General features: G+C 42.1%; 1 protein-coding gene across 6 annotated transcripts in view; it reads right to left on the bottom strand.

Moving 5' to 3' along the window:
- OBSCN (obscurin, cytoskeletal calmodulin and titin-interacting RhoGEF) overlaps positions 1–25,066 on the bottom strand; it is a 315,598-nt gene that overhangs the window by 103,764 nt on the left and 186,768 nt on the right. For all 6 annotated transcript variants that reach the window (XM_075126052.1, XM_075126054.1, XM_075126053.1 and 3 more), the window contains 12 exons: positions 19,385–19,657; positions 14,089–14,358; positions 10,749–12,104; positions 9,402–9,680; positions 8,526–8,604; positions 6,494–6,618; positions 4,921–5,118; positions 4,040–4,072; positions 3,840–3,938; positions 3,155–3,373; positions 2,322–2,388; positions 718–747 (listed from right to left, as the gene is read on the bottom strand). In XM_075126052.1, coding sequence (XP_074982153.1) covers positions 718–747; positions 2,322–2,388; positions 3,155–3,373; positions 3,840–3,938; positions 4,040–4,072; positions 4,921–5,118; positions 6,494–6,618; positions 8,526–8,604; positions 9,402–9,680; positions 10,749–12,104; positions 14,089–14,358; positions 19,385–19,657 — 3,028 coding nt within the window. The remainder of the gene's footprint in view (positions 1–717; positions 748–2,321; positions 2,389–3,154; positions 3,374–3,839; positions 3,939–4,039; positions 4,073–4,920; positions 5,119–6,493; positions 6,619–8,525; positions 8,605–9,401; positions 9,681–10,748; positions 12,105–14,088; positions 14,359–19,384; positions 19,658–25,066) is intronic.

Consider the following 25,066-nt stretch of genomic DNA (forward strand, 5'->3'; position numbering starts at 1 on the left):
TGAAGGTTTCTAACCATCAGAGGAGTGACGTTCTGGAACAGCCTTCCAAGGGGAGCAGTGGGGGCAAAAGACATATCTGGCTTCAAGACTAAGCTTGATAAGTTTATGGAGGGGATGGTATGATGGGATAGCCTAATTTTGGCAATTAATTGATCTTTTACTATTAGCGTAAATATACCCAATGGCCTGTGATGGGATGTTAGATGGGGTGGGATCTGAGTTACTACAGAGAATTCTTTCCTGGGTGTCTGGCTGGCGAGTCTTGCCCACATGCTCAGGGTTTAGCTGATCACCATATTTGGGGTCGAGAAGGAATTTTCTTCCAAGGCAGATTGGCAGAGGACCTAGGGGTTTTTGCCTTCCTCTGCAGCATGGGGCACGGGTCACTTGCTTGAGGATTCTCTGCACCTTGAAGTCTTTAAACCACGATTTGAAGACTTCAGTAGCTCAGACATAGGTTAGGGGTTTGTTACAGGAGTGGGTGGGTGCAATTTTGTGGCCTGCGTTGTGCAGGAGGTCGGACTAGACAATCATAACGGTCCCTTCTGACCTTAAAGTCTATGATTCTATGATCCCTGTCATCCATTTTTTTCCTCAAGCTGTTACTATGTTTAATCCTATGCAACTGAAATTCAGAATTTGAGTATGTGAATTTTGCCTGCTTTGGAGGTGAATGAGGCACACTGTACGAGAACAAGAGTTTTCATACAACTTTACCCATGTCCTTTTCTGTCCTTGTCTTCATACCTGCCAATCAAGAAGAAACTTGTTACTATTAATACACTCACTTACATATTCTCTTTTATTGGAGGATCTTGAAGCATCTAATAAACCTTCAGAAATTACCACATGCCTCTAAGGTATTTAACTAAAGTATTAGCCCCATTTTACACATGGCAAAGTTGAGGCACAGCCAACATTATCAAACTTTAGTACCCCAAATTAAGTGCCCAAGTCTATAATTAGGCTTCTAAGTGAAAGTGACCTGTTTTTCAGAGGTGCTAAGCAACTACAACTACCATTGACTCTGAAAATCAGAACATTTTCGTTTAGATGCCTGTTTTAGTTCCTAAAGTTTGACATAAGAGAGTTTTCCAAGCCTAGGCAGAAATTCCATGTCAGGACTAGGAATAGAATCTAGATCTCCTGACTCTCTCGAAAAAAACCTTCATGCATTATGCAAGCAAAGCGCTACCCTTTAAAACACAGATACTGGCAGTGTGCCACGCACATATTCAGCATCCTTTGGCTCTGCTGAACTATCTCACGAGAAAACCTTCTTTACGCTCTTGGCCACTCTGTTTACAGGTCTAATTCTGTACCTGCCCCACGTGAGAAACCCCATTAACAACATGTCTTGGAAGCAGTTGCAGAATGGGGATCTATATGAATTGGCTGGATTATGAACTAAACTAAGTCTAAGAATTTTTTTAAAAATCCTTTATTCTTAACCTTAAGTACAGCTCAATATTCAGATGTGAAATGGAGCTAAAGTCACATTGTTCCGAAGAAAACTATTACAAAATTAACGAGGAGTCCGCTGCGTTGTTTTTGTGGATACAGACTAACACAGCTACCCCTCTATTACAAAAGTAAAATTAAATATAAAATAGAGACACCAGGTGTTAGTTCAGAATACTGGGTCGGATTCTCCACCGCCTTGCTTCTTGTACAGCCACTTATACCACTGCAAATGAGTGCAAAGTGAGTGTAAAACACCATCAAATCAGAATTCATCACTCATTTACACCAGAAGAGGCATTTTACACTAAATCTGCACAGGTGTGATTACACACAGTTCCACGGGTGCGCGTGGCAGTAAAGAATTAGGAGAATTTAACCGTAGAAGCTTTGGCGATGATACAGGCTTTAGCTCTGGTGGAGAACTGGACAATCTTCCTAATCAGAAAAGGAGGGAAAGGAAATCTGACTGGATTGGAGAGTGGTTTCCTGCAGTGAAAGGCAGGCCACTAGCTCACTGCATCATTTTGTCCCTGGAAATAGTGAGCTTTCAATAACCTCTTGCATTTAGCTTTCCGGAGCTAGAGTCAGGATTTTAAACACTTGTAATCAAACAGAAGATTCCCTCTAGTTAAGGCTTCAGGCTGGGGCCAAACCTTTTAGTTGAATACTGGGGGACCTTCCCAAACAAACCAGCACCATGACTCACACACTTCCAGATCTTTGGAGAGCTCAGTCAGTCTCCCATCCGATCGGAAATGTGGGACTGAAGTGCAATACATTCTGTAAATCCATCTCAGTGAAATCTAGAGGACTCTTGTACACACTCTTCTGGCTTAACATACGCTGCCCTTGCTTACCCCAGCGTGGTCATTATAACATCTGTCACCATCATGCGCTCGCGGGTCAGAACTTCAGCCTCTTTCACTGCAAGATCAGAGTCTATAATCAGAGGGTCTTCGCCAAAAGAAGGTATTTGCTAAACACTGAGGGGCAGATTCCTCACCCTGCCAAACCCTGCCCTGGTACAGTGGAGATGGGGCCTGCAGCTCTAAATTACATCAAGGCAGAATAAGGTTTGGTGGAGCAGAGCTCTTCCAGGCCCCTCCCTGCCTTGGCCATGCCCCACCCCCAGAATGCCCTTAACATGTCCCTTCCCTCCCCTCCTCTCACACCAGGGAGTGGGGGAGAGGAGGCTGACACAAGAGATGGTGGAGAATTTCTCTGCGCAGCAGAAATTCTCCACTCGCCTGCCTCAGGTGCTTTAAGGCAGAGATGTGATGCAAAACAGCCTTAGCAGAGTGAAGAATCCAGTGTTCCTAAAAAAGGTAATGTTTGGGGCCTGTTTTCTTCCTTTTTTTCCCCTCTTGATTATTCTTTAGTCTCTTGTTTTGTTTATGCAAAACCTTACCACACTTTTAATTTGACGCATGGACCAAAGCCCTAGACAGTAAACGTTATTCTTATATTAGGGGCATATAATCTTTTTCTATCAAAGAAAAGTAATAGAGATATACCGGAATCTCTGTGAAATGTATGTACTTGAGTTGTAGTTTGTTGAAATTCATTGTATTTTCACATTTGCTCTTCATTCAGCAATTATAGACATATTATAATGATGAGATACCATTCATCTACACTATATTATGTTTAATACTATAGGGAAAGTGTTTGTAATATTGCAAAAATTTACCATCCAGAACTTCTAGGGAGGCAGTGCAGATGGATTGTCCAGCCTTGTTAGTAGCAATGCAAGTGTAGGTTCCACTATATTCCTTTCCAACATCCAGCAGGATTAGACTGTGATGCATGTTGGAACTGGCGAGCTTGTAACCAGGAGTCTCTGGTTTGATCCACAGAACATCTTCATGAGATTCTTCTTTCAACCAGGTAATTGTGGGTGCTGGATGTCCTAAAGAAAAGAGCAATAACCTCTTTAATTGTCCCACTGGTGTTCCTCCCTTCTTAAAACCCTGTGTACTACATTGTGAGTGAATCCTACTTTCGACATGTTTGCTGATCCATTTCCAATAACAGTAATAAATCATAAATGAATACTTGCACTTCTAGAGCATCTTCCATCTAAGAACTTCAAAGCACTTTACAAAAATGAAAGATTAGCCCTCACAACACCCCTGTGAGATAAGAATGTGCTATTATCCCCATTTTATACATAGGAAAATTGATGCAACAAGAGTTACACGTCTTGGCTAGGAGCATCCAAAAGTCTGTTACAAAGATGGGAACAGAACCCAAATCTTCTGACTCCTACAGTAGATAAGGCCTTCAAGATTTGGCCCAATGAGAAGACAGGATACATTGGGAAGCTCTGCAAATTAAGTAACACAGAAAGAAAGTTGTGTTTAAGCTCCATTTACCTTCAACCTTCACAGAGAAGGTGATACTTGCACCTTTCCTGACACTTTTATTGGTAAATCTCTCCAGGAACCTGGGTGGCACCAGCTGTTCTTGAGCATCTGAAAATTAAAAAGTTCATGATGAAGTGGTACAAGTGAGGCTAAGACTATTGAGAAGTTATTCGTAGTTCTATTATCACTGATTGTGCTGCTCCTCTCACCTGTTTCTGGCAGTTCTTCCTTCTCACCAGGACCTGTAACACAGAAAGACAAATCATCCCACTATGAAACTACATCTATAGAAAGGACAAATGTCTCCTTTCTGTGAATTGTGCACTCAAGCATGTGGTCAGGTGATATCAATGACTTACTCAATACAATATGGACTACACACAAATTACATTTTTATTAAAAATTATTATTCATCTCTTTAGTAGAATATATCTAAAAGCCATTTTATAATATAAGTGACATGTACAGTAACTCTGCACAAGAGTGACTAAAATCTGTTTTAATCTTCTATTAATATATCATACATTTGAACAAAGATCATTTTGATAAATTACACCACAAAAACATTCGGCCATAAATTACTAACTCCATGAGTACTGATATTTATTAATAAATAAAGAAATTAATTAACCCAACATCATCATCATCATCAAAACACCACACTGGCTCTATACCTATCTGCTTCTACAACTGAGATAAACTCAACCCTTATTAAAAGTACTGCAGTATTCTGCAGTTATGGCCTCAGATATGGACCATATCATACCCTTAGTTTTTAAGCACAATTCCCCAGTGAAGGCATTAAGGACAATGGAGTTAGAATGCATGTGCAAGTAAGATCAGAATCAGGTAAACAGAGAGGTGATACGACTTCCCTTAAGAACACAGTGAAGATCCATGGAAGATTAGTCAGGAATAGAACACAGGTTGCCTGATTCTCAGTCCAGTGCTTTAAATACAAAACCATCCCTCTATCCTCGGTTTATGGCCCATTTTATTTTCCAGAATATCTTGCTGTCTATAGGCTTTATCAGGAAAAGTGAATATTTAAACCAGAGATAGCCACTGGCAGAAAGCACCAATAACTTACCTTTGACAACCAAACTGGCCGATGAATATGCAGAACCTGCAGAGTTGCTAATAAATACTGAGTATTGACCAGCATCCTCCTTAACGACATTGAGGATTTCGAGTGCATGAAATTGCTTCTTCTCAGTCTTCAGGATTCGGTCTGAGGCCTGTAATGGTTGCCCATCTTTGAACCAGTAAAGACGAGGTTCTGGGTACCCTACAAGAAGCAATGTAAGAAGGGGTGACTCACTATTTTGGAGCCTCTCAAACCAATCATACACTTCAGTGTAATCAAAGAAAGGTCCATTCTTACCAATGCTGTTTGTTCAAGGTTCTACAGTGTCCACTTGGAAACTAACCCACATACAGAGAGTAGTTTGATTCTGATATTTGTGAATGCTATTTAAGAATTAAAATTCTATTATGTACTTTTCAGATTCTAATTCTGCCCCATCACCTTGGTATCTGAGTGCCTTCCAGAGTTAGAACATTGATATTTGGATCTGATTTTCTACAAATACAAGGCCAAATCCTAAAATCCTTACTCAGGCAAAATTCAGATCGAAGTCACACTTTGCCTGCATGGGGACTTCGAGATTGGTCTCATGGCCATTTAAGCCAAAACAGTCCCCACTCTTTCCATGAGCAGGAGCAGAACAACCCAGTAAAAGTGCTCCAGGAAAGCACAGACGGGGGCAGTGACATCTCTGTAGTTTTTCTCCTCCTTTATCCACCCAGATGTTGTAGACGTTTCACTGTGAGGTCAGGGATACACACAGGTGGAATGGGTGGGCCAGTGGAGGGAGGGTCTAGGCCACAGAGGTGGGTTGGGTACACATCTACTGTGCAGGTCTTCTACAGATAAGGGACAGGAGATGGGACAACAAGAGATCCCAGAGCCGGGGCGGAGGCACTGGGACTTTGTGTGGTTTTTGGGGAAATCTGCTGGTTCTGGGGGGACAAACGACCTTTCTGCTTTTTTGGGGGGAGGAGTAGGGATGGGATAACCCCCTCCCCCCCCCCCCCCCACACACACTGATGGAAAGATCAAGAAGAAAGCACCATGATTTAGCAAGGCTTTCTGTCCCCTTTATAGGCTTATCCCAAGTAGCAGACAATTTGGGCCTTAGCTACTGTCACTTGAACTAATCATTACATAGTACATCTACCCTGAAACACTAATGAAAGACAGTGGTTCATATTTGTAAGCATTATTTTTAAAAACTAGCATGCCCACACTGTACTTTTCATTCCTGGCAACACAGCAATTAATGCATTTAGAGACTAGTTGATCTTCATGACCGAAAACCTAAAAAAAAAAGAGTTATAGGACTAGATTTCCAGAAATGTGTGCATGCAATTAATCACTGAGGATATGACCACACAACTGAATACTTACTTTGCATGAACTATTGCCCAGTTAGGTGCTGGTCATCTATGCATACACACACTTGTGACTGCTATTTCAAATGTGCTATTTGAGTGCACAAATTACGAGCACAATTGCATGCAAAAGCATATGAGAAAACCTTGTCCACACACATTCACAGATATCAAGATGGGACTGATGTAAATGTCATAGGTCCCCTTACCTTTGACCTTCAGGTGAAATTTAGCCAAAGATGCTCCAGGGGCCACGTGAATATCATGAAGCTCATCTAGGATTTGAGGCAGCTGCTCCTCTTCTGTGGTGGATTCTACTCCCTCTTGTTCTCGGCTAGGTATAGATTAGAGTCGGAAAGAAAGGAGGAGTTGGCATATTCCATTTTAGGCTCTACAGAGGAATGCACTCTAGTAGGCACAGACTCTTCTTCGACTCCCCCCAGGCATGATCCCTTCTGCCCGATCTCCTCCAACCTACCCCTGTCCCAGTCTTTTCTCTTTTCCACCGAGGGCCCGCCCTCCCAGCCACATTCTCCTCAAGCTTCTCATCCTAGTCCCAGTCTCCTTGTACAGTCAGTCTACGTTATCTCCCTCCTGACTCCTCATCCAATCTGTTTCTCTCTTCCACCCTGCCTCCAGATGCCTCCCCCTTTCTCCACCCCACTGGCTCCCAGTCCTAATCTTCCTCTCCAGGCTCTTCAGCTAATCTCAGGGTCAGCCCTTTGGCTCCTTATCCCAGTCTCCTTCCCCAGCCACTCCCAGTCTCCCCCACCCCAACTTCCAGTCCCCTCCCTCCTTCTACACTCCTTGTACCAATCTACTCTCCCCAAAACAAGTCCAACTCTTGTCCTCACTGCATTCAAATCAGGCAGCTTCCTCCTCCACACCACCTGGGCCCACCAGGGGGGTCATTTAGAACATGGGAGAGACAGTCTTGCAGTTTTCAATTCAGGTGCCCAGACCCAACATGACCCAGAGCAGCCCAGGGCCCAAGTATGGATGGAATCTTTATTGGCTTTAGCTGGTAAATTCTAAGGAGTCTCTCTTGAGCCTGTGTGAACTGGGATTTTTCAAAGGCTTATCAATTGGTCAAATTTGGGTAGATTTTCATGAGGACTGCAAAAGACACATCCCTGACAAAAGGGAAACACCCCACCCTCTGCCAAATTTCAAGTTCCTGCTTTGAATCATGGGAACACTAGAGCTTTTAAAAACAAAGGTAGTCAGAATTTTTTTTAACATCGTCAAAACAACACCCCCCCAAGCCCCATTCTCAGAAATGACAGAACCATTTTGGCTGCAATTTGGGGGGCTGGGGGGAAGAATCAGGCTGAGCAGACATTTGGGACTCAAAAATTTTAGCCCAAACGATAAAAGTTTGGTAGAGTCATAAGCAGCTGAAAACAGGGTCTTATAATGGGAATTGGTGGGCAACCTGAAAAACAGGCAGTGTTAACAGCCCCATTCACGATACAAGCTTTTTATCTGTACATCTCAAAGTGTTTTACAAAGGTGGGAAAGCAGCATTATCCCCACTTCATAGATGAGGAACCTATGGCACAGAAGTTAAGGAAACTGCCTGAGGTCACACAGCAAATCAGTGCCAAAACAGGAAACAGAACGCCAGGATTCCAGCCATTCTACATGTGGCTGAAAAGTAAAATCAGACATGCGTTAAATCCCATCAAAAACAATTGGCTAAAATCTCAGTGATACACCCGGCACTGCTGAGAGGTTGGGGACAAAGAGGACTCTAAGGTATAAAGGTGATTCTGGATTGGATCTCAGGAACAGTCAGAGCCATCTCGGTCCCTGGTATAATTTAGAGAAGCCATGAGCACCCAGCTACCAATGACCCCTAATGGTCATTCCTGAAGGCAGTGCAGCAGTTTCAGCTTCACTTTCTTTTCCTGGCCACTCCCAATCCCAGACTGAGGAGTTCATTACACCAGGAAGGAATTCCCATGGGGCTGAAGCAGCCAGGCTGCTGGCTGTTTTGCACTGAGGGAGCAGCACAAAGCAGACACAAGAGGGCTGATATTTCACTGTAACCAAGCCCACTATAAGCAGGTAGCACTGACATGAAATTACATTCACAGATTACACAGCCTTTGCTTTACCACTGTAATGATCGTCGTTGTCTGATTCCCACTGAACCCATCTAAATCCAAACACTCATGAATAAAAATGAGCATTGTGCCATGTTTTCCAGTCACCGCGGCTCTGTCATTCATATTTTACCTTGAGAGATATCCTTTGGCACTGTAATATGAAGATGTCTCTGTCGCGTCTGCTGCTGTATCATAATCAGTACTGGTCACTGATAAAGGAAAAATGGACATTCTCCATGATCCACACTTTGTAACCACTGCTGTTCGTAACAGTTACAGCTAAAGGTCCTTGCAGGTTCTGAAATTTCATTATTGGGAGCAGCAGCCTCCGTGATTCCCCTTCTTAATACTCATTCATCTCCCCCATTTGACCTGATGCCCCCTCCAGACAAAGGACAGCTAGATGTGTCTCCCTTTGAGCCCCACCAATGCTACTGCAAGAGCCAGCCAGAGGGCATTGCAAGAGAGAAGCCACACACGTTTTTCCCCAGGAGTGAGTGTGCTGTCTCCGTAAGGCTTACAGCCTTCGTGGAGAGAGAGGGAGCTGGGAACTCAATCTCAGATCGCAATGCACTGGGTATGGCCCTATGGTGCATTTCTCATGTGAGATTTCTCCGACCATGGGGAATGAATGTGCTATGCTCAGCAACTAACTAATCCAGTTACACTGGTGACAACGTTGCCAAAAGCTGCATCACCCTCAAACATGGGTCATGATAATGGGAGAAAATACACCCCACAAAATCATTAAGCTTACGGCTACTTCATCTACATTTTAATTAACAAATTATTTTCCTGCCAATGAGATTCACTTATTCAGATCAGCCAGAATAAATATGCATCTTTATTCAACACCCATTCACACTCCCCTACTAATATTATGCATAATATTATAACAAACGTGCAAATATGCATCTTATTCAAATACCACTCACACGCCCCATTAATATTATAAAACATTTTGTTTCATAATATTCAGTCTTTTCAATCATTCCTCAAGACTCACAGTCCACTCGCAGCTCCGCCTTGCTTGAAGAAACTCCCATGTTGTTTTCAGCAAGGCAGCGGTAGACACCCATGTCAGTAGGAACCACGGCGGTGATGATCAGTTGGTGGCACCCTTCCTGGTCCTCGTTGATCATATAATGGTCATCTTCTTCAATAACTTTCCCATCCTTGAACCAGCGCACCGTGGGTAAAGGTTTGCCAATAACAACACAGTCAAAGCTGACTGGGTAGCCGTCTTGCACCTCTTGGTTTTGAAGCTCAGTTATGAACATGGGAGCTGAATATGGTACAGTTGGAAGAGAGAAAAGGAAACAACCAGCTGTGTTAATTGGTAAAGATGCACTTCAAGAATGCTGCTGTGCGGTGTGTCAGAGGAAGGGACTTGCAGTGATGCTGATTGGCACGTTTTAAAATAATAGAGAAGTGCCCTTCCTCCATAATATAAACAGTGAAGGAGTAGCCTAGGTTGGGTATTTTCCAGTGAAATGTTTTTTCATCAGCAAATGCCACTTCCTCAAAACCAAAACTTTTTGTGCGAAAGGGTCAGTTTTGACATGTTTTATGACTTGGAAAATGTTTGAATTGTTTTGAATGGTTTAGTTTCAACATTTTCAAAAAGACAAATTCCAGTTTTTCAATTCTAAATGGCGTTTTGTTTCAAAATGTCAGTTAATTCTAGTAAAAAAAATTGAAAATGGTCAAAATCGAAACAAAATGTTTTGAAATTATCAAAACAAAACATTCCAAAATCATTGAAAGAAAATATTTAGATTGAACCAAAAGGATTTTTTCCCCTGATTTCCAGTTCATAAAAATTTTCAAATATTTTGGCTTTTTGCCCCAGTTCAGGACTGGAAAATGTTTTGATATCTTGAAATCTTCAAGGAATGGGAAAACTGCTTTCCACCCCTTCCTCTCCCAACTCTACTCAGTAGAATTTGCCTTATAAAAAGGACTAATTTATTCTCCAAGAGCTGTTCCAGACACTGCAGCATCACCACGGTAAAGTAAGGCTTGGGTCAAGTCCCTCCCTCTGTAAAACGGGGCTGAGAATGCTTTCCTATCCCAAAGGGCTGTTCTCAGAACTGCTTAGTTAACTGATGCTTTCAAAGCATTGTATGAAAGCGATTGTGTGTTTTGTTATTAGGGTGAGTAAAATTTTTTCCCTCAAAACATTTTTACAATGCAAAAAGGATTGGAAATGGAAATTTTAGTAAAAGATAAAAATTTCTGTTTTCAGGTTTTCAAACCCCCAAACTTTAAAGAAAATTGTTGTGGTGAAAAATAATTTCCAAGTGAGCTCTAAATATGATTATTAAATAAGAACCTAGCAGGCCTTGCTAACCTGTGTCGGAAGTCAGTAAAGGTGGTGGAGGTCTTTTCACCAAGGGTTGAATCTGCCCTGGAGCAGGAGATGCTGCTTTCCCTATGCGAAGCTCTATTTTTTTAAGGCCTTGGTCCAGGATGTCAATCTCGACTGGGATACCCAGTGCAGCAAACATCTCTCTGAACCGGCCGGCTGCTGTTTTTGCTTCCGCCAAGATTTCAAACTTGATGTAGATGTATTGATCATCCTCGCGATACGTCTGGTGATCTACCACCTCCACCTCCCCTTCATCCGCGCTGACAAAGAGTTCCTCCTCCACATCAGACATTTCCGTTGAGATCTTGGACTTGAAGAGCTTGTGAAGCCTCCTTCCCGCTTTACGGAATGCATCATCCAGTTCGCTGCCAGAAGAGCTCTCTGTTTCACTATCAGTGAGGCGTTTCACTTGCTTGTGCTTACGAAGACCATCCGGTGCCCGGGTACCAACCACCACCTTAGCACTCTGGGAAACCTTGCCAAACTTATTAGATGCCTCACAGGTATATTTTCCCGTGTCTTTCATGTCCAGGCCAGTGATAATCAAGGAGCAAGTTCCATCACTGTAATTGTCTATGTGATAATGGCGCCCATCTGAAAGTTCCTCATCATCTTTCAGCCAACGGATCTTCATATCAGTTTTGCTGAGAGCCACACACTCAAGGTGGAGAGTGCTTCCTGGCTCACCACAAAAATCTTTGAGGGTACCACCAAACACGGGACATTCCTGCTGTTTGATCTCCTTCCTCACTTTGTAGCCTTTGAAAGCAGCCTGAATTTTCACAGCTGCTTTGTTCATGGAAGGATCATCTAAATCTTCCATGATTTCTGGTTCAGCAGGCTTGGCAGGGAGTGCAGATTCACTAGTCTCGACACCCGACTGCTCCCAGTGTTTCCAGAATTTACTGGTGGAGACCGTCTGAACCTTGCTACCAATGCTAACAGTAGATTTCCCGGCCTTTTTAAGGTAGTTAACTAGTGAAGGCGTCCCAGCCCTAGACTCATCGTCTGAGCTTGTGAAAGAGAAGTCTGCTTCTCCAGTTTTAGTCAGCTCATCACAGGTGGAGTATTCTTCTGAATAATAATGAGACTCCACTTCTTCCTTCTTCAGCTTATGAAGTTTATCATCCTCTTCTGGCACTTCACTGATGGAATCCAGGGTTGGCTCCCTGCTCATTCTTCGCTTCTTGGCAATAGCCTCCCACAGGAGGTGAAGGTCCCCCTCCTGAGCAGCTTCGGGTGGCAAGCTGGGCTGGAGATGTCCATCCACCATCTCTTCAAGTTGAATCACGTCACGTGCTTCCTGGGCTGCCTCTTTTGGCAGTGCCACTGTGGGAACTAATTGGGATTCAGTTAGTAAGACGGTAAGAAGGATCATGTGAATAAGGCAAGAGAAATCACCTGAAAATGTTACTCCAAATCCAGGCAGTAAAATATCACTGAAATTAAAATTAACCACTGCATAAAGCACAAATCACACACGTTAGAAAGAAAATATGGCCAGTCCTTGAACAAATTCCTCCCCCTCCCCCATGCATAAAAGTGATGGGCCAAATCCTGCCTTTGTTTGTTTATGCATCCCCCAATGTCTGACTCAGCTTCTTATATGCAGTCACTTTATGAAACTGAAAGCTGTCTAGCTTTCTGCTGAACATACTCCATGGAAACAATGCCCCACAGGACCTGCAGTGAAGACCATAGGAGGTGGTAATAACATCAGAATGGACATACAGGATCAGATCAATGGTCCATCTAGCCCAGTATCCTGTCTTCCACCAGTAGCCAGTGCCAGATGCTTTAGAGAGAATGACCAGAACAGGGCAATTTATCAATGATACATCCCCTGTTGTCCATTCCCAGCTTCTGGCAGCCAGAGGTTTAGGGACACCCAGAGCATGGGGCTGTGTGCCTGATCAACCTGGCTAATAGCCATTGATGGACCTATCCTCCATGAACTTATCTAATCCTTTTTTGAACCCAGTTATATTTTTGGCCTTCACAACATCCCCTGGCAATGAGCTCCACATGTTGACTGTGTGTGTTGTGAGGAAAAAGTACTTCCTTATGTTTGTTTTATGTTACATCCTGGATCAACCTGCAGATGATCAGTGAAAACATGTATTGTAAGAACACACCGATTCTCATTGGAGAATTTGAGAGGAAGTCATACATTCTTCACCTGGCTCTACTTTATGCATTTGTCTGAGGGCGCAGAAAAAATATTTTCAGTCCAAAAGGTTTTGTAAATACTATTTTTACCTACAATATCTGTTTTCAGCTTTACTAATGCCATTAGGAAAGTGTAGCATTTTTTAAGAGGTGCCCTGGCACTGAATGGGGAAAGTCTAAATTGCAATGTAAGAACTCTGCCTCTCTGCCTCAGAGTTGCAGCAGCCAGTCCCAGAGGAGATCCATGCCCTGTGCTCTCTCTCTTTAAGTTTGCTCTCTCAAACTATTTTTCCTAACAGGAAAGTAATTCAGAATGAAAACGTATGGTTGCCTCTTGTGTAAGGAATAAATACACTTACTTTGACTTTGATTTCCCTCCCTCTTGAGGAATCCAGTAAACTCAATTTTAATTCTTTCCCACCATCCTTGGTCTCAAGTGAGGATGTGGTAAAAAAGCATTTGAGAAATTTTCTAGTGTGGTGAACACCATTTTTCTTATAGTGTTTTAATTTACCCACAGCTTATCTGATTAAGCTAGTTTTTGTGAAACAATTCTCTTCCTTGCATTGAGAATCCTCTCTTATCCATTGGATTGCACTGAGAGCTCTATCTCTGCATGGAAAAGAGCTAGAGACTTATTTTCCTTCTTTAAATGAAAGCTTACCAGTAGGTCTCCAGTAGTCATCTGGTGACCCTTTTTATGGCTGTGGGAGCCAATGAGACACTTGGACATCACCATTTAAAATATTAATGACTTACAATTAGAGTTTAATCAACAGTCTTGAGCACTAGGATATGGCTATATTACTCCAGTGAACTAAAATGCTCACTTCTGTTTTTGTGTGTGTTTTGGTTTTACTCTTCCCTATAAAGTGGCAACAAAGTTTTGGACTCTGGTGAATGTGTCCATTTTTAAATGTATCATTGATAAGGAAATTCTTGTCTGATCACTTCAAAACCCATAGACAAATTGTATCTCGACAATAGACATGATGTCCTAATTTTGAGGCTTATACGTCTTTGCTTGTGGATTTGCAGGAGGAGAAATATTGAGTTTATAATGCAAACTGAATTCCCAATATTAACAATGGAGAGGCTATTGAGTGTCCTTAATCTGAACTAATAAAATCTCTTAGATACACATTTTCTGTACCTTCAAGAGACAGAAGGGCAGAGGATCTGACATCGGGAGAGATCATGCAGGTGTACAATCCTTGATCCTCAGGTTTAAACGCACGAATAATGAGTATCTGCTTCTTGCCATCAGACTTTATTTCATATCTCCCTCCAGGCTGTAGTTGTTCTTTTCCTTTGACCCAGATTGCCTCTTGGGTCTCTCTTGAAAATTCACACTCCAGGACAGCCACCTCCCCTTCCAAGACCGACTTGCTTTCTAAGGGACGAGTGACTGTAAATGGAGGCTCTGCAATTATAAAAATTAGGGCATTAAAATCAATGAATGCACCTGTCTGCTGTATGGACCCCAAAACGGGTGGAAATTAGAGCCTGTGAAGCATCCAAGCTTTGAATTTTGGTGTTTTAAAATTTTTGTTCAACTGCTGCAGCCAATCATTGGAAGGTAAATGGAAAAAGTGCTGCAATTTAGAGTTTACAACTTCTAAAGCTCTCCAAGAAGATTAGATCACATTAGTTTACAGCTACATGCAGAAGCCATTGCGCTTTCCCCCCTTACGTTTTTGTGCTTATAGGTCATCACTAAGGCTACGATTTTGTCATGGAGGTTGTGGAAGTCACAGAATCAGTGACTTCCAGAGATCTCTGTGACTTCAGCCTGTGGCAGTTGGGAGCCGCAGGGTCCCCGCACTGCCTACGGTGGCCAGGAGCTGTGGGGACCCCTGGGAGTTCTGGGCCACCGCAGGCTGTGTGGCGACCCTGCAACTGAGCTCCCCATTTTGGCACAGATATTTTTAGTAAAAGTCAAGGACAGCTCACAGGCTTCCGTGAATTTTTCTTTATTGCCCGTGACCTGTCTGTGACTTTTACTAAAAATATTCGTGACAAAATCTTAGCCTGGTCATCACCCACTTTTGCCAAGTCTCTCACACAGTCTCATACACCCCACCAAGACCTAGCCCATAGTAGTCTCACAATTCCTATATGCTCAAAGTGTGAATTAGAAGCGTAGAGCCAGCTGAAGTGGCGCTCCCTTAAGCTTTTGAAGAAAAGATCCAACATAGAAAAAAGATTTTGAAAGCTGCCTCCATCTCAGGTTTTGAAAAACATGATGAAACCTTCACTCTTGTTACTAATGACTGAGCCAGCAACTCTTAAATAGTGAGAAAATTTCTTGTTATGTTCATCACTTTGATAGATGACCTTCTAATAACATGACAATTGCATGGCACCAGTATTTAAAGTGCACCTGAGTTCAGCCAGACTTGACCGAAGAAAGAAACATGGGCAAATATGTTTTTTAAATGTTCTTTTTCCCGTCTTAGGAATTTAACTTACCAGGGGTTTTCAAAAAAAGATAAGAAGAAATTATACAAAGCAAACACGCACCATTGCAATAGAATGTAGAGAGAGGCTTTACAAGAAAACAACTTAGAGGAAACTGAAATGATGGTTCCCTATCTCTCCATGACCACTGGGGTTTCACAAATAGTCACTGGAGCAATTGTGAATTGGTACCCACAGATACATTGTCAAGGTGTTAAATTACAAGAGATATACAAATATCAGAGAGAGAGAGAGAGAGAGAGAAAGAGACAGAAAGAGGCATTTTAAGGAGGAAACACTGCCTCTCCCTTGCATGCACTCTAAAAGTCTCGGTTGCCATCAGTCACAGTAATATAGCCATTCCAGCATGCCCTGCCTCAGTCATTCCATCTGGTCTTCATGAGAAAAGAATCTTATGTTGATCAGACAAAACTCAGAGATGCATTGCAAGCCACGAGATTGAGTGCTACGGTATGGAGAGAAAGATGTCAAGCAGATAAACAACACAGCAGGTTTCACTTTGCTTCTGCTCAGAACAATTTACCAACCTTCTCTCCAAGACTCAGTATTTTGTGTTTGCTACAAAGCACCGAAATATGCTCTAGTGTGGACCCTTAGCTCTCATGTGAGGTCCCTTGAATGTGTGAAGCGGACATGCCATGTGAAATACAGGCCTATAACAGCTCTTAGTGCATAATGGGACTTCTCTAGTTCTCGCCTAGCTGAACAGCTTGAGGTAAATGCACTGGTTCACCAGCACCAACTTTGTTTACAGTGGAAATGCGGAATCTGTAGGGTTCGCCTGGTGAGAAACTGTCCCCAACAAACTCTGTGTTTTGAATAAGTTCCTTGTTGCGTTGCTGCCAGCCACTACCAGGCGTTTTCCTCTCAACATTGTAGCCTATGATGGCACAGCCATCATCGCTCAGCGGTGTGAACCAGGACAGAGTTACCGAGCAACTGCTCTTACTTAAAATCTCTGGATCTTCCGGGGGGTCAGGGAGGGCTGAGGGCACAACAGAGTTCCAATGATGTATAAAATAAGTGCTGTCGCTTTTTAGTGAGATTACAAATAAGCCCTCATTATAAACAATAAGGAGAAATCTAAGTGACACTTTCAGGATCTCTCTCACCATGAATCGGAGCTGCGTGAAAATCAGACACATCTTCACACAACTGACAACTCTCTGCAGACCTGTGCTGTACTGTAATCTATGGTGGGGGTGACATATAGAGCAGGGTCGAATTTTTGGAGTGAATAATTTATTCAACCAAAAATGCATTTTTGCCTGATCCGAAACTACTGGCAAACATGACTTAAATAATACCTTTGGGAAAAAGTATTTTTTTTTCTCATCAGCAAACTGTGTGTCTAAATCTGTCCTTAGCCCAGCGGTTAGGTCACATGCCTAAGATGTGGGAGACCCAAGCCTGAATCCCCACTCTGGAGCAGGTCTCCTCCTCCCAGGTAAGCAGCCTGGCTATAAACTATTCTGGGGTATGGCTGCTCTCAATCTCTCCTGTTGAAGCTGTTCCACTTCATATAAACACTTACATAGTCATTGGGCCAGAGAAATAGTGTGAGGATGACTATACCTTGCTGATCAAAGCACCTAGGAGGTAGGAGACATGGCTTCAAATCTTCTGTTTGTGTGATTCAGAGCAGGGATTCAAACCCCGGTCCCTCACAAGTGCCCTAACCACTGGATTAAAGGCTATAAAGGGGACACACACATATTTGCCTGCCTGAAACCAACTTTTCTGATTTGCTGACCATTTCCGAAAGTCTTCAGAACGAAACTGAATATTTTCCCTGATTTTGCGGTTTCCAGGCCAAACCAAAAAAATTAATTATTCACCCAGCTCTAATGACAAGCAATAAACTCACCGCAACCACAATAGATCTCTTAACATTTACCAAGAAACCTTCCCAATTCTTGTGATTTTTAATGCCACCTTGTCCAATCAAAGACAAAGTACAGATGAGCCAAAAGCTCCAAAAATCAGGTCAGAATGTGCCCAGAGTTCAGGGATGGTCAGGCCCAAACTTTAATTACAGTCCATCTCTAATGGAAATGGAGTGATCACAGGATTGCACAAAAACTCTCGTAAATCTCACGGAAATTGCTCCAATGCTTGTGTAACTATGGTGTCGCTCTCCACGTAAACCAGCAAATAGAGCATAAACGCATGAAAACATTGGAACCGTGTCCCTGCAGATTACTTGGGGACTGATAAGTACTCTCAGCATATCCATAAGGATTTATCATGCAATATACACTCTGGTTTAGAAGACAGAAATAGCTCTCTTAGAATCATAGAATATCAGGGTTGGAAGGGACCTTGGGAGGTCATCTAGCCCAACCCCCTGCTCAAAGCAGGACCAATCCCCAATTTTTGCCCCGATCCCTAAATGGCCCCCTCAAGGACTGAACTCACAACCCTGGGTTTAGCAGGCCAATGCTCAAACCACTGAGCTATCCCTCCCCCCTTGAGTCTGACCAATTTATTTGAGCATAAGCTTTCAATGAAGTGAGCTGTAGCTCACGAAAGCTTATGCTCAAATAAATTGGTTAGTCTCTAAGGTGCCACAAGTCCTCCTTTTCTTTTTGCGGATACAGACTAACATGGCTGCTACCCTGAAACCTCTCTTTAGTCTGAAACTACATGGGCATTTTCCAAGAAAATTACTTTCCACTAGGTGGCATTGCAGTGTCTCTTACTATGAAATTAAGGGCCAAATTAGACTGTAACCTAGTCTTTAATTTTGGGCACCCAAAACCTCCAATTTGACTGTCCAAGTCTTGGATTCACAATTTATCAGCTTCTTGTTTGGGTTTACATCTACAACTCCCAAAGTCTAATAACCCTTTCTGCATGCACAAATGCTGTTTCCTTACACACCCCAATAATGGGGTTCCTAAAATTTAGAAGCCATTACTGAAAATTTGTCCCATAATGACAAACAGGACCTAAAAGGTCAACAGTTAATTTGTTATTAAATATGAGCAGCAAGATACCCGTGCACTGTGAAGTAAAGTATTGCTATACATCAATCAGATTGACCATGAAAATCTAGAATCAAATATCAGAGGGGTAGCCGTGTTAGTCTGTATCCACAAAAACAATGAGGAGTCCGGTGGCACCTTAAAGACTAACAGATTTTTTAGGGCATAAGCTTTCGTGGGTAAAAAACCCATTTCTGAAGAATAAATCTGTTAGTCTTTAAGGTGCCACCGGACTCCTTGTTGTTTTTGTAGAATAAAATAGCACATTTTCAAGTGCTTTTATTTTCTTGGTAATTTTTCCTCACTGACTGTAATTCAATTTTCCCTAAGGCTGGTAAGTTTGCAGAGTATTGTTTTAAATAAAGATAGAGAGAGCTTGCTCAGAAAATTGGTTTCTTCACAAGTATGTACAGTTCTAGTTAGTACTTCACAGAAGCATTGTAGGTTACAAAATGGTGGATTTCAGCTAAGGAAACACTGAAAAAAAAAATCTCTTCACTAGTTGGTTTAAATTTTCATTTCATGAAACGGTCAGAGCAGAATAGCACAGCAGCAATTTATCTAACCTGGGGAAGCTGGTGTGCGCATCTGTGGGAAGGAGAAACAGAAAACAGCACAGATGTAAGAAAATCAGAGTGATACAGCTCGATCCTGTAGGCTGAGAAGCATAGAATCATAGGGTTAAAAGGGATCACAAGGGTCATCTAGTCTAACCCCCTGCCAAGATGCAGGATTGGTTGTGTCTAAATCAACCAAGACAGATGGCTCCAGCCTCCTTTCGAAAACCTCCAGTGAAGGAGCTTCCACGACCTCCCTAGGCGTCTGTTCATTGTCCTGCTGTCCTTACAGTTAGGAATTTTTTCCTGAGATTTAGATTAAATCTGCTCTGCTGTAGTTTGAACCCACTGCCTCTTGTCCTGCCCTCCGTGGTACAAGTGCCAATGGACAGAATTTGCAGAAATGTACACCGGATAAACCTACCTATTACAGATAACGTGGCTGATGCAATTGCATCCCTTGCAGCAAAAGTCACCTCTCCAGCATGATGTGGTTGGGCTTTCTTCAGGATCAGTTTGTAGCTGTCTCCATCTGCCTGTATTTCCCAGTTCTCGTCTGGTTGGATATCCACATCATTAATATACCAGGCAACTTTGCTGACTGGTACTGCTTCACTTAAAACGCAGCTAAGTGTAGCTTGGTCCCCAGCAGCAACTTCAGTGTCAACCAAAGGCTGCAAAATTTCCAGGCGCCATCCTGCAGGTAAAAATATGTAATCAAACCCCAAGATTTAAGTGTCAAGATTTATCCTTAATCGTCTTGCTGAATCTTTTGGCAGCTAGACCACATGGGCTGGCAGAAGAGCCTGATGAGTTTTCTAAGGTCTAGGTTATGCAATCTGGTTAAAGGTGACAGAGATCTTAGAAGCTAGACTGCCAAAGCTATCAGGAGATCTCCTTCAGATCTGTGTGCTGTAACCTCCTGTTTTGGTCCAGCTTTAGCCCTGATTCTGTATGCTCATGTGTAGGGGGATCCCTTTACTTGTGCAGAACCACATTAAAGTCACTGGGGCTCCGTCCTGGTGCTAGAGTCCATCTGTGCCAACAGGCTTCAGGAGAGGGGTCTTTACTGGATATAAGGGCCCTTTTCCCAGTTTAGGCAAAAAATTCAAAAGCACTTTTCTCACTTGGAGCTTGGGGAGTTTTGCACAAGCAAATGGCAGTTGTCTCTGAAAAAAGATGACTATTTCCTGACATTTTATGAAAATAGCAGCAAAATTCATGAAATGATGGTGAATTCTTAACACTCCACATGCTTGCTGGTGTTGTGGGTACAACATCTGTAAAGCACAAACTAAAAAAGCTTCTAAGATTTAGTAATCTCCCTTCATGCCCACACTTTCTTCACTGGTTCATCCTCACCCTCTCTTTCCCCCTTTTCTGTAATTTAATTTGGGATTCGTTCCCTCGCTGTTTTCCACTCAAGGAGAACACATCACAATTGTCTTTTGTCTCTGTCAGCAAATAAAAACGACTGAAACAATGTCTTCCCTTTACTCTTTTCAAACAGAGAAGAATATCCATAGAATGATATTAGGGGGTTTCAAATGGTTTCACATTTTGCTCTTGAATTTCTTTTCCACCTGCAACCTATACTATTTCCATGTTTTCCCTATTGAGTGGTTTGTGAGTGCTGTCAAGAGCAGAAGATGACGGACCTTGAGTCCTTTGAATTCAGCTCCTCTCTTTCCTACTTTTTACTCTACTGTACTATTTTCCCTCAATGAAATTCAGTGAAGGACACTGGGTGAAGTGACATGACTGGACATCCTGAAGATATGTTGGATTTCACTTTTTGTGCAAAATTATTCACATACTCTGGGTTTAGCTGGTAACGTACAACTAAGGGTGACTAACATAATTAGGGTTTGCTCTGGATCAGATCTTCAGTTTTTTTCATGGAACATGCCATTGGGCACATATCACTGTGAGACACACGATGCCCAGATACGAAATGGAGATTGTGAGAGTGTAGCCAGACAGGGGCACTAATGCTCCTAAGAATTATAAAGAAATGTTGAGTAGATAAATGAATATGCTCCTCTTTATATCTAGTTGAAATTATTTGGTTGGACAACTGAGATTGAGATAGGTACTTTGTACAACTGTGAGAGCTGTGACTGTGAATCCATTTCCCGCTCACAAAAAACTGATATTTTGTGTATGTCACGAAGATAAAAGATTTATCTGAGCCCCAAGTTCCCAAAACATTATTTTAACTCTACATCCTGTATAAAGAGCTTGATTAATTTCTGTCTGCAGGAGAAGCGGACGGGGGGAAATGATGGAAATGTAGAAAGCATGGAAGATGCACTGCTAAGTTTACAGAAAACATCCGGTTCAATCACAATAGAAAAGAAGCGAAGATCACCATAGACAGAAAAGAAACCTGTCATAGACAGAAAAGAATTAGGAGCTGTTGGGGAGTATAGCTGTTAGGATATAGATATTCAGGCCTGTCTGCAAAGGCCTGTACTTTAAGAATTTAGGTGTATTCTTATCACTTGGCTAATTATAGAGGTATAAAAGAAAGAATCAAAATCACTGTCTGCTGGTGTAAGGGCCTTCTCTTACTGTGACAGTCTGAGGCCCTGTTCTTAGGCTAAGGCCTTTGGCTAAGCAGCAGAGGCAGCCATAAGCTAGGAAGCGAACAGTCACATCCTCACATTCCAAACTAGTCACATTGAAATAAGGTGCTATTGGGCTGTTAGGCACTATCAGGACAGGATTGTATTCCTATCACCTCCAGAGGAATGGAAGTGCCTAGAAAATGTAAAAGGAAACTTAGTTTGATAGCATCCTGTCTGGCAAGAACTCACTTATCAATAGCTGGGATGTGAAATCCTCACTTCTGTATTGTTTTGTCATTATAGCTCCCACTTTGCTATTGTTTGTCTGTATAATCTCTGTCTGGTTCTGTGATTGTTCCTGTCTGCTGTATAATGAATTTTGCTGGGTGTAAACTAATTAAGGTGGTGGGATATAATTGGTTACATAATCATGTTACAATATGTTAGGATTGGTTAGTTAAATTTCAGGAAAATGATTAGTTAAGGTATAGCTAAGCAGAACTCAAGTTTTACTATATAATCTGTAGTCAATGAGGAAGTGAGTGGGCGTGGGTGGGAGGGGATGGGTGTGTGGGTGGGGGGATGGGAACAGGGAATGGGGGTGCGGAAATTGGAATCATGTTTTGCTAAAGAGGGGAAATGGGAACAGGGAATAGGGGTAAGGAAATTGGAATAATGTTTGGCTAAGGGCAGGAATGGGAACAGGGACACAGGTGTAAGGCTCTGTGGTGTCAGAGCTGGGAAGGAGGATACTAAGGAAGGAAACTGGAATCATGCTTGCTGGAAGTTCACCCCAATAAACATCAAATTGTTTGCACCTTTGGACTTCGGGTATTGTTGCTCTCTGTTCATGCGAGAAGGACCAGGGAAGTAAGTGGGTGAAGGAATAAGCCCCCTAACAATAGCTACCCAGCCCAACTGAGAGATGCTATTCCTCACCAAGAAGATAGACTGGAGGGAAACAAAACTGTGTGGAGAACCTTTGAAAGATAGAAGACACAGTTCCACCTCTGTTTAAAAATTAGATTTTCGACATTGGTGTACCACCAACCCATGAGCTGTTACACAAACACTACAGCAAGAAGGTTTGAAGAGCAAGCTGGACTGTGAAGCATGGGAGGAGGTATGCATGGCTTATATGGAAAAAATATGAAAGCACATAAATGGATAAGAGAAAAAAAACAAGATGAAAGACCAGTTGAAAACTCTGATGAATCAAAAATAGCATTGAGCTTCCAGTAGCTGAAATATAAGGCAGGCTGAAAGACATCGTATACTTACAACTGGCAACCGAAAGATGAAGATGGAGAGACATGTTTGCAACCTATGTGGCTACATTTAACCAAGAAGCAGCATGTTTGTCAATGCCATGAGGCGATGCAATCGCTCAAATACATAAGCCAGGTTTTATTTAATATATATTATGTATGAATAAAGGTTTCTTATTACATGTAAATTTGACATAGCATTGTCACAATTTAACCACTTTTTCCAAATGTTGACTAGCAGTAGACAAGGCAGTCCCAAATAATTCTTCAGCCTGTACTCATTCCCTACAGGAAGAATTTTCTAATGGTGCCATAGAAGTCTTGCTAAAAGACTATCAACAGATGGAATTTATACTAATGACTAAGTAGCCATAGCAAGAGAGAAGACCCAGATGTCAAAGTGTCATGAGTTAATTTACAGTGCATCTTTACAATGTAACTCAGTTATATTATCAGCTGTGATTGTAAGATACGAAGCCATACTACACCTGATAAAGAATTGTAAAAAATGTAACAAATTAAAAAGAGTATGATGAAATAGCCATAGTTTAGATTGTTAGAAGGAAAGAAAACAAAAATTAAATTAAATTATATTAAAAGTTCAAACTCAGTAAAGTAGAGATTGACCAGATCCTCAGAGGTCAAGGGTGGCTTTTGCTTTGGCTTACTATAGGAAACACGTCAGCCATAAAAGTCAGATGTGGGTTCAAACTCTTCTGAAATTCTTGGGCGTTTAGGATCTGGGCCAATCTTTACTGAAAATCTCAGACCCTTTTGCAATTACCATTGTTCATCCTTTGAGTTCGAAGATGACCATGACATCACCGATTGGTTTGGTTTCTGTGAACACAGAGTAGCTGATCAGGCCAATTTGAGCTTTGAACTGTCTGGCACATTGAACAAGAGATGCCATCATGGGTTGCTTGATTAACAGCTAATATGCTGCTGTTACGAAATTTACGCTGCAGGTACTTCTGCTCTGCCTCAGCAGTTCTCCTCCACTCACAGACTGTTGCTCTGGTATGGGTGACATTTCGCCAAATAGAACTACCATGAAGAAGGTCTTCCCAGAACTCGGGGTCTGTGCTGAAACCCTCCAAGGATAACTTGAGGGAGTTTTTGAAATATTTCCTCTGGCCTCCCTGAGAGCACTTTCCCTCCTTTAGCTTGCCGTAAAAGATCTTCTTTGGCAGTCACTCATCTGACATTCTGGTGACATGGCCTGCCCATCTCACCTGTGATTTCATCAATGGAGTATGGATGCTTGGAATGCCTGCCCATATGAGAACCTCAGTATCTGGAACCTTGTCTTGCCATCTTATCCTCATCAGTTTCCTCAAACAGCCCACGTGAAAGTGGTATTTTGTATAATTATCATAATAGGCATTTGACAGTGGCTCCTTTTAAAGCCAGCTCACTAAAATAAAGGCTGTTTTCCAACATAAAATCTAGAGAGAGACAAGAATGTATCTGCCACAGATTATCTTCTCTCTGGCACTGAATTGAAGTAGGTAGGTAAGGACAAAAGGGAAGAACAAATTAGGAATTATCAGGGAAGGCAAACAGCTGATTGAGTTTGTACATAGTCCTGCACTGGTTTCCAAGACACAAGAGGGACAAGCAGCATTCACAGAGGTTACAGATGAATGCAGGGAAGATGAAGATCAGACTAGTTGTACAATGGAATTCAAGGGAGGATGGATTGTTTGACAGATAACTAGCACAAAGGAGTTCACATACCTGGGCACCCCAATTAGCATAGATGGAGAGGTAGTACATGAAATAAATACATAAAAGAGCCACATTTATTCCTAGTGCAATCATGGACAATGACATTGGTTTCAATAGAGTTGCATCTGTTTACAGCAGGGCTGAATTTGTTTTAATAATTAGCAGTAGATGCATGTAACTGATTCAACAAGATTGGGCAAGCAGAAAACCGAAGCTAAAAACTCCAACATCCTGCAACCATAATTTCATTATGTTGCATGGCTGTGAGATTCTGTGTCCGATTGAAAAATGGAAGCATTCCCTCATAGGAAGAATGCTTTGCAAAGCTCATGAGTATAATATCGTAAGATAAGTTAAGGTGCAGTTCAGGAAAACAGTACACTGGAAAGCATACAAGAATAGAGGTTATTCTGGTTGGGCCACATCAATCAAGATGTATAATGAGCGAATGTAAAAGCAAGTCCTAAAATATGGGAACACAAGTGATGGATAGTCAGACCACAGAGAAACGGATAAAGCATGTTTGAGAAGGATTCA

Source organism: Caretta caretta, chromosome 2 (genome assembly GCF_965140235.1).
Source record: "Caretta caretta isolate rCarCar2 chromosome 2, rCarCar1.hap1, whole genome shotgun sequence".
NCBI lineage: Eukaryota > Metazoa > Chordata > Testudines > Cheloniidae > Caretta > Caretta caretta.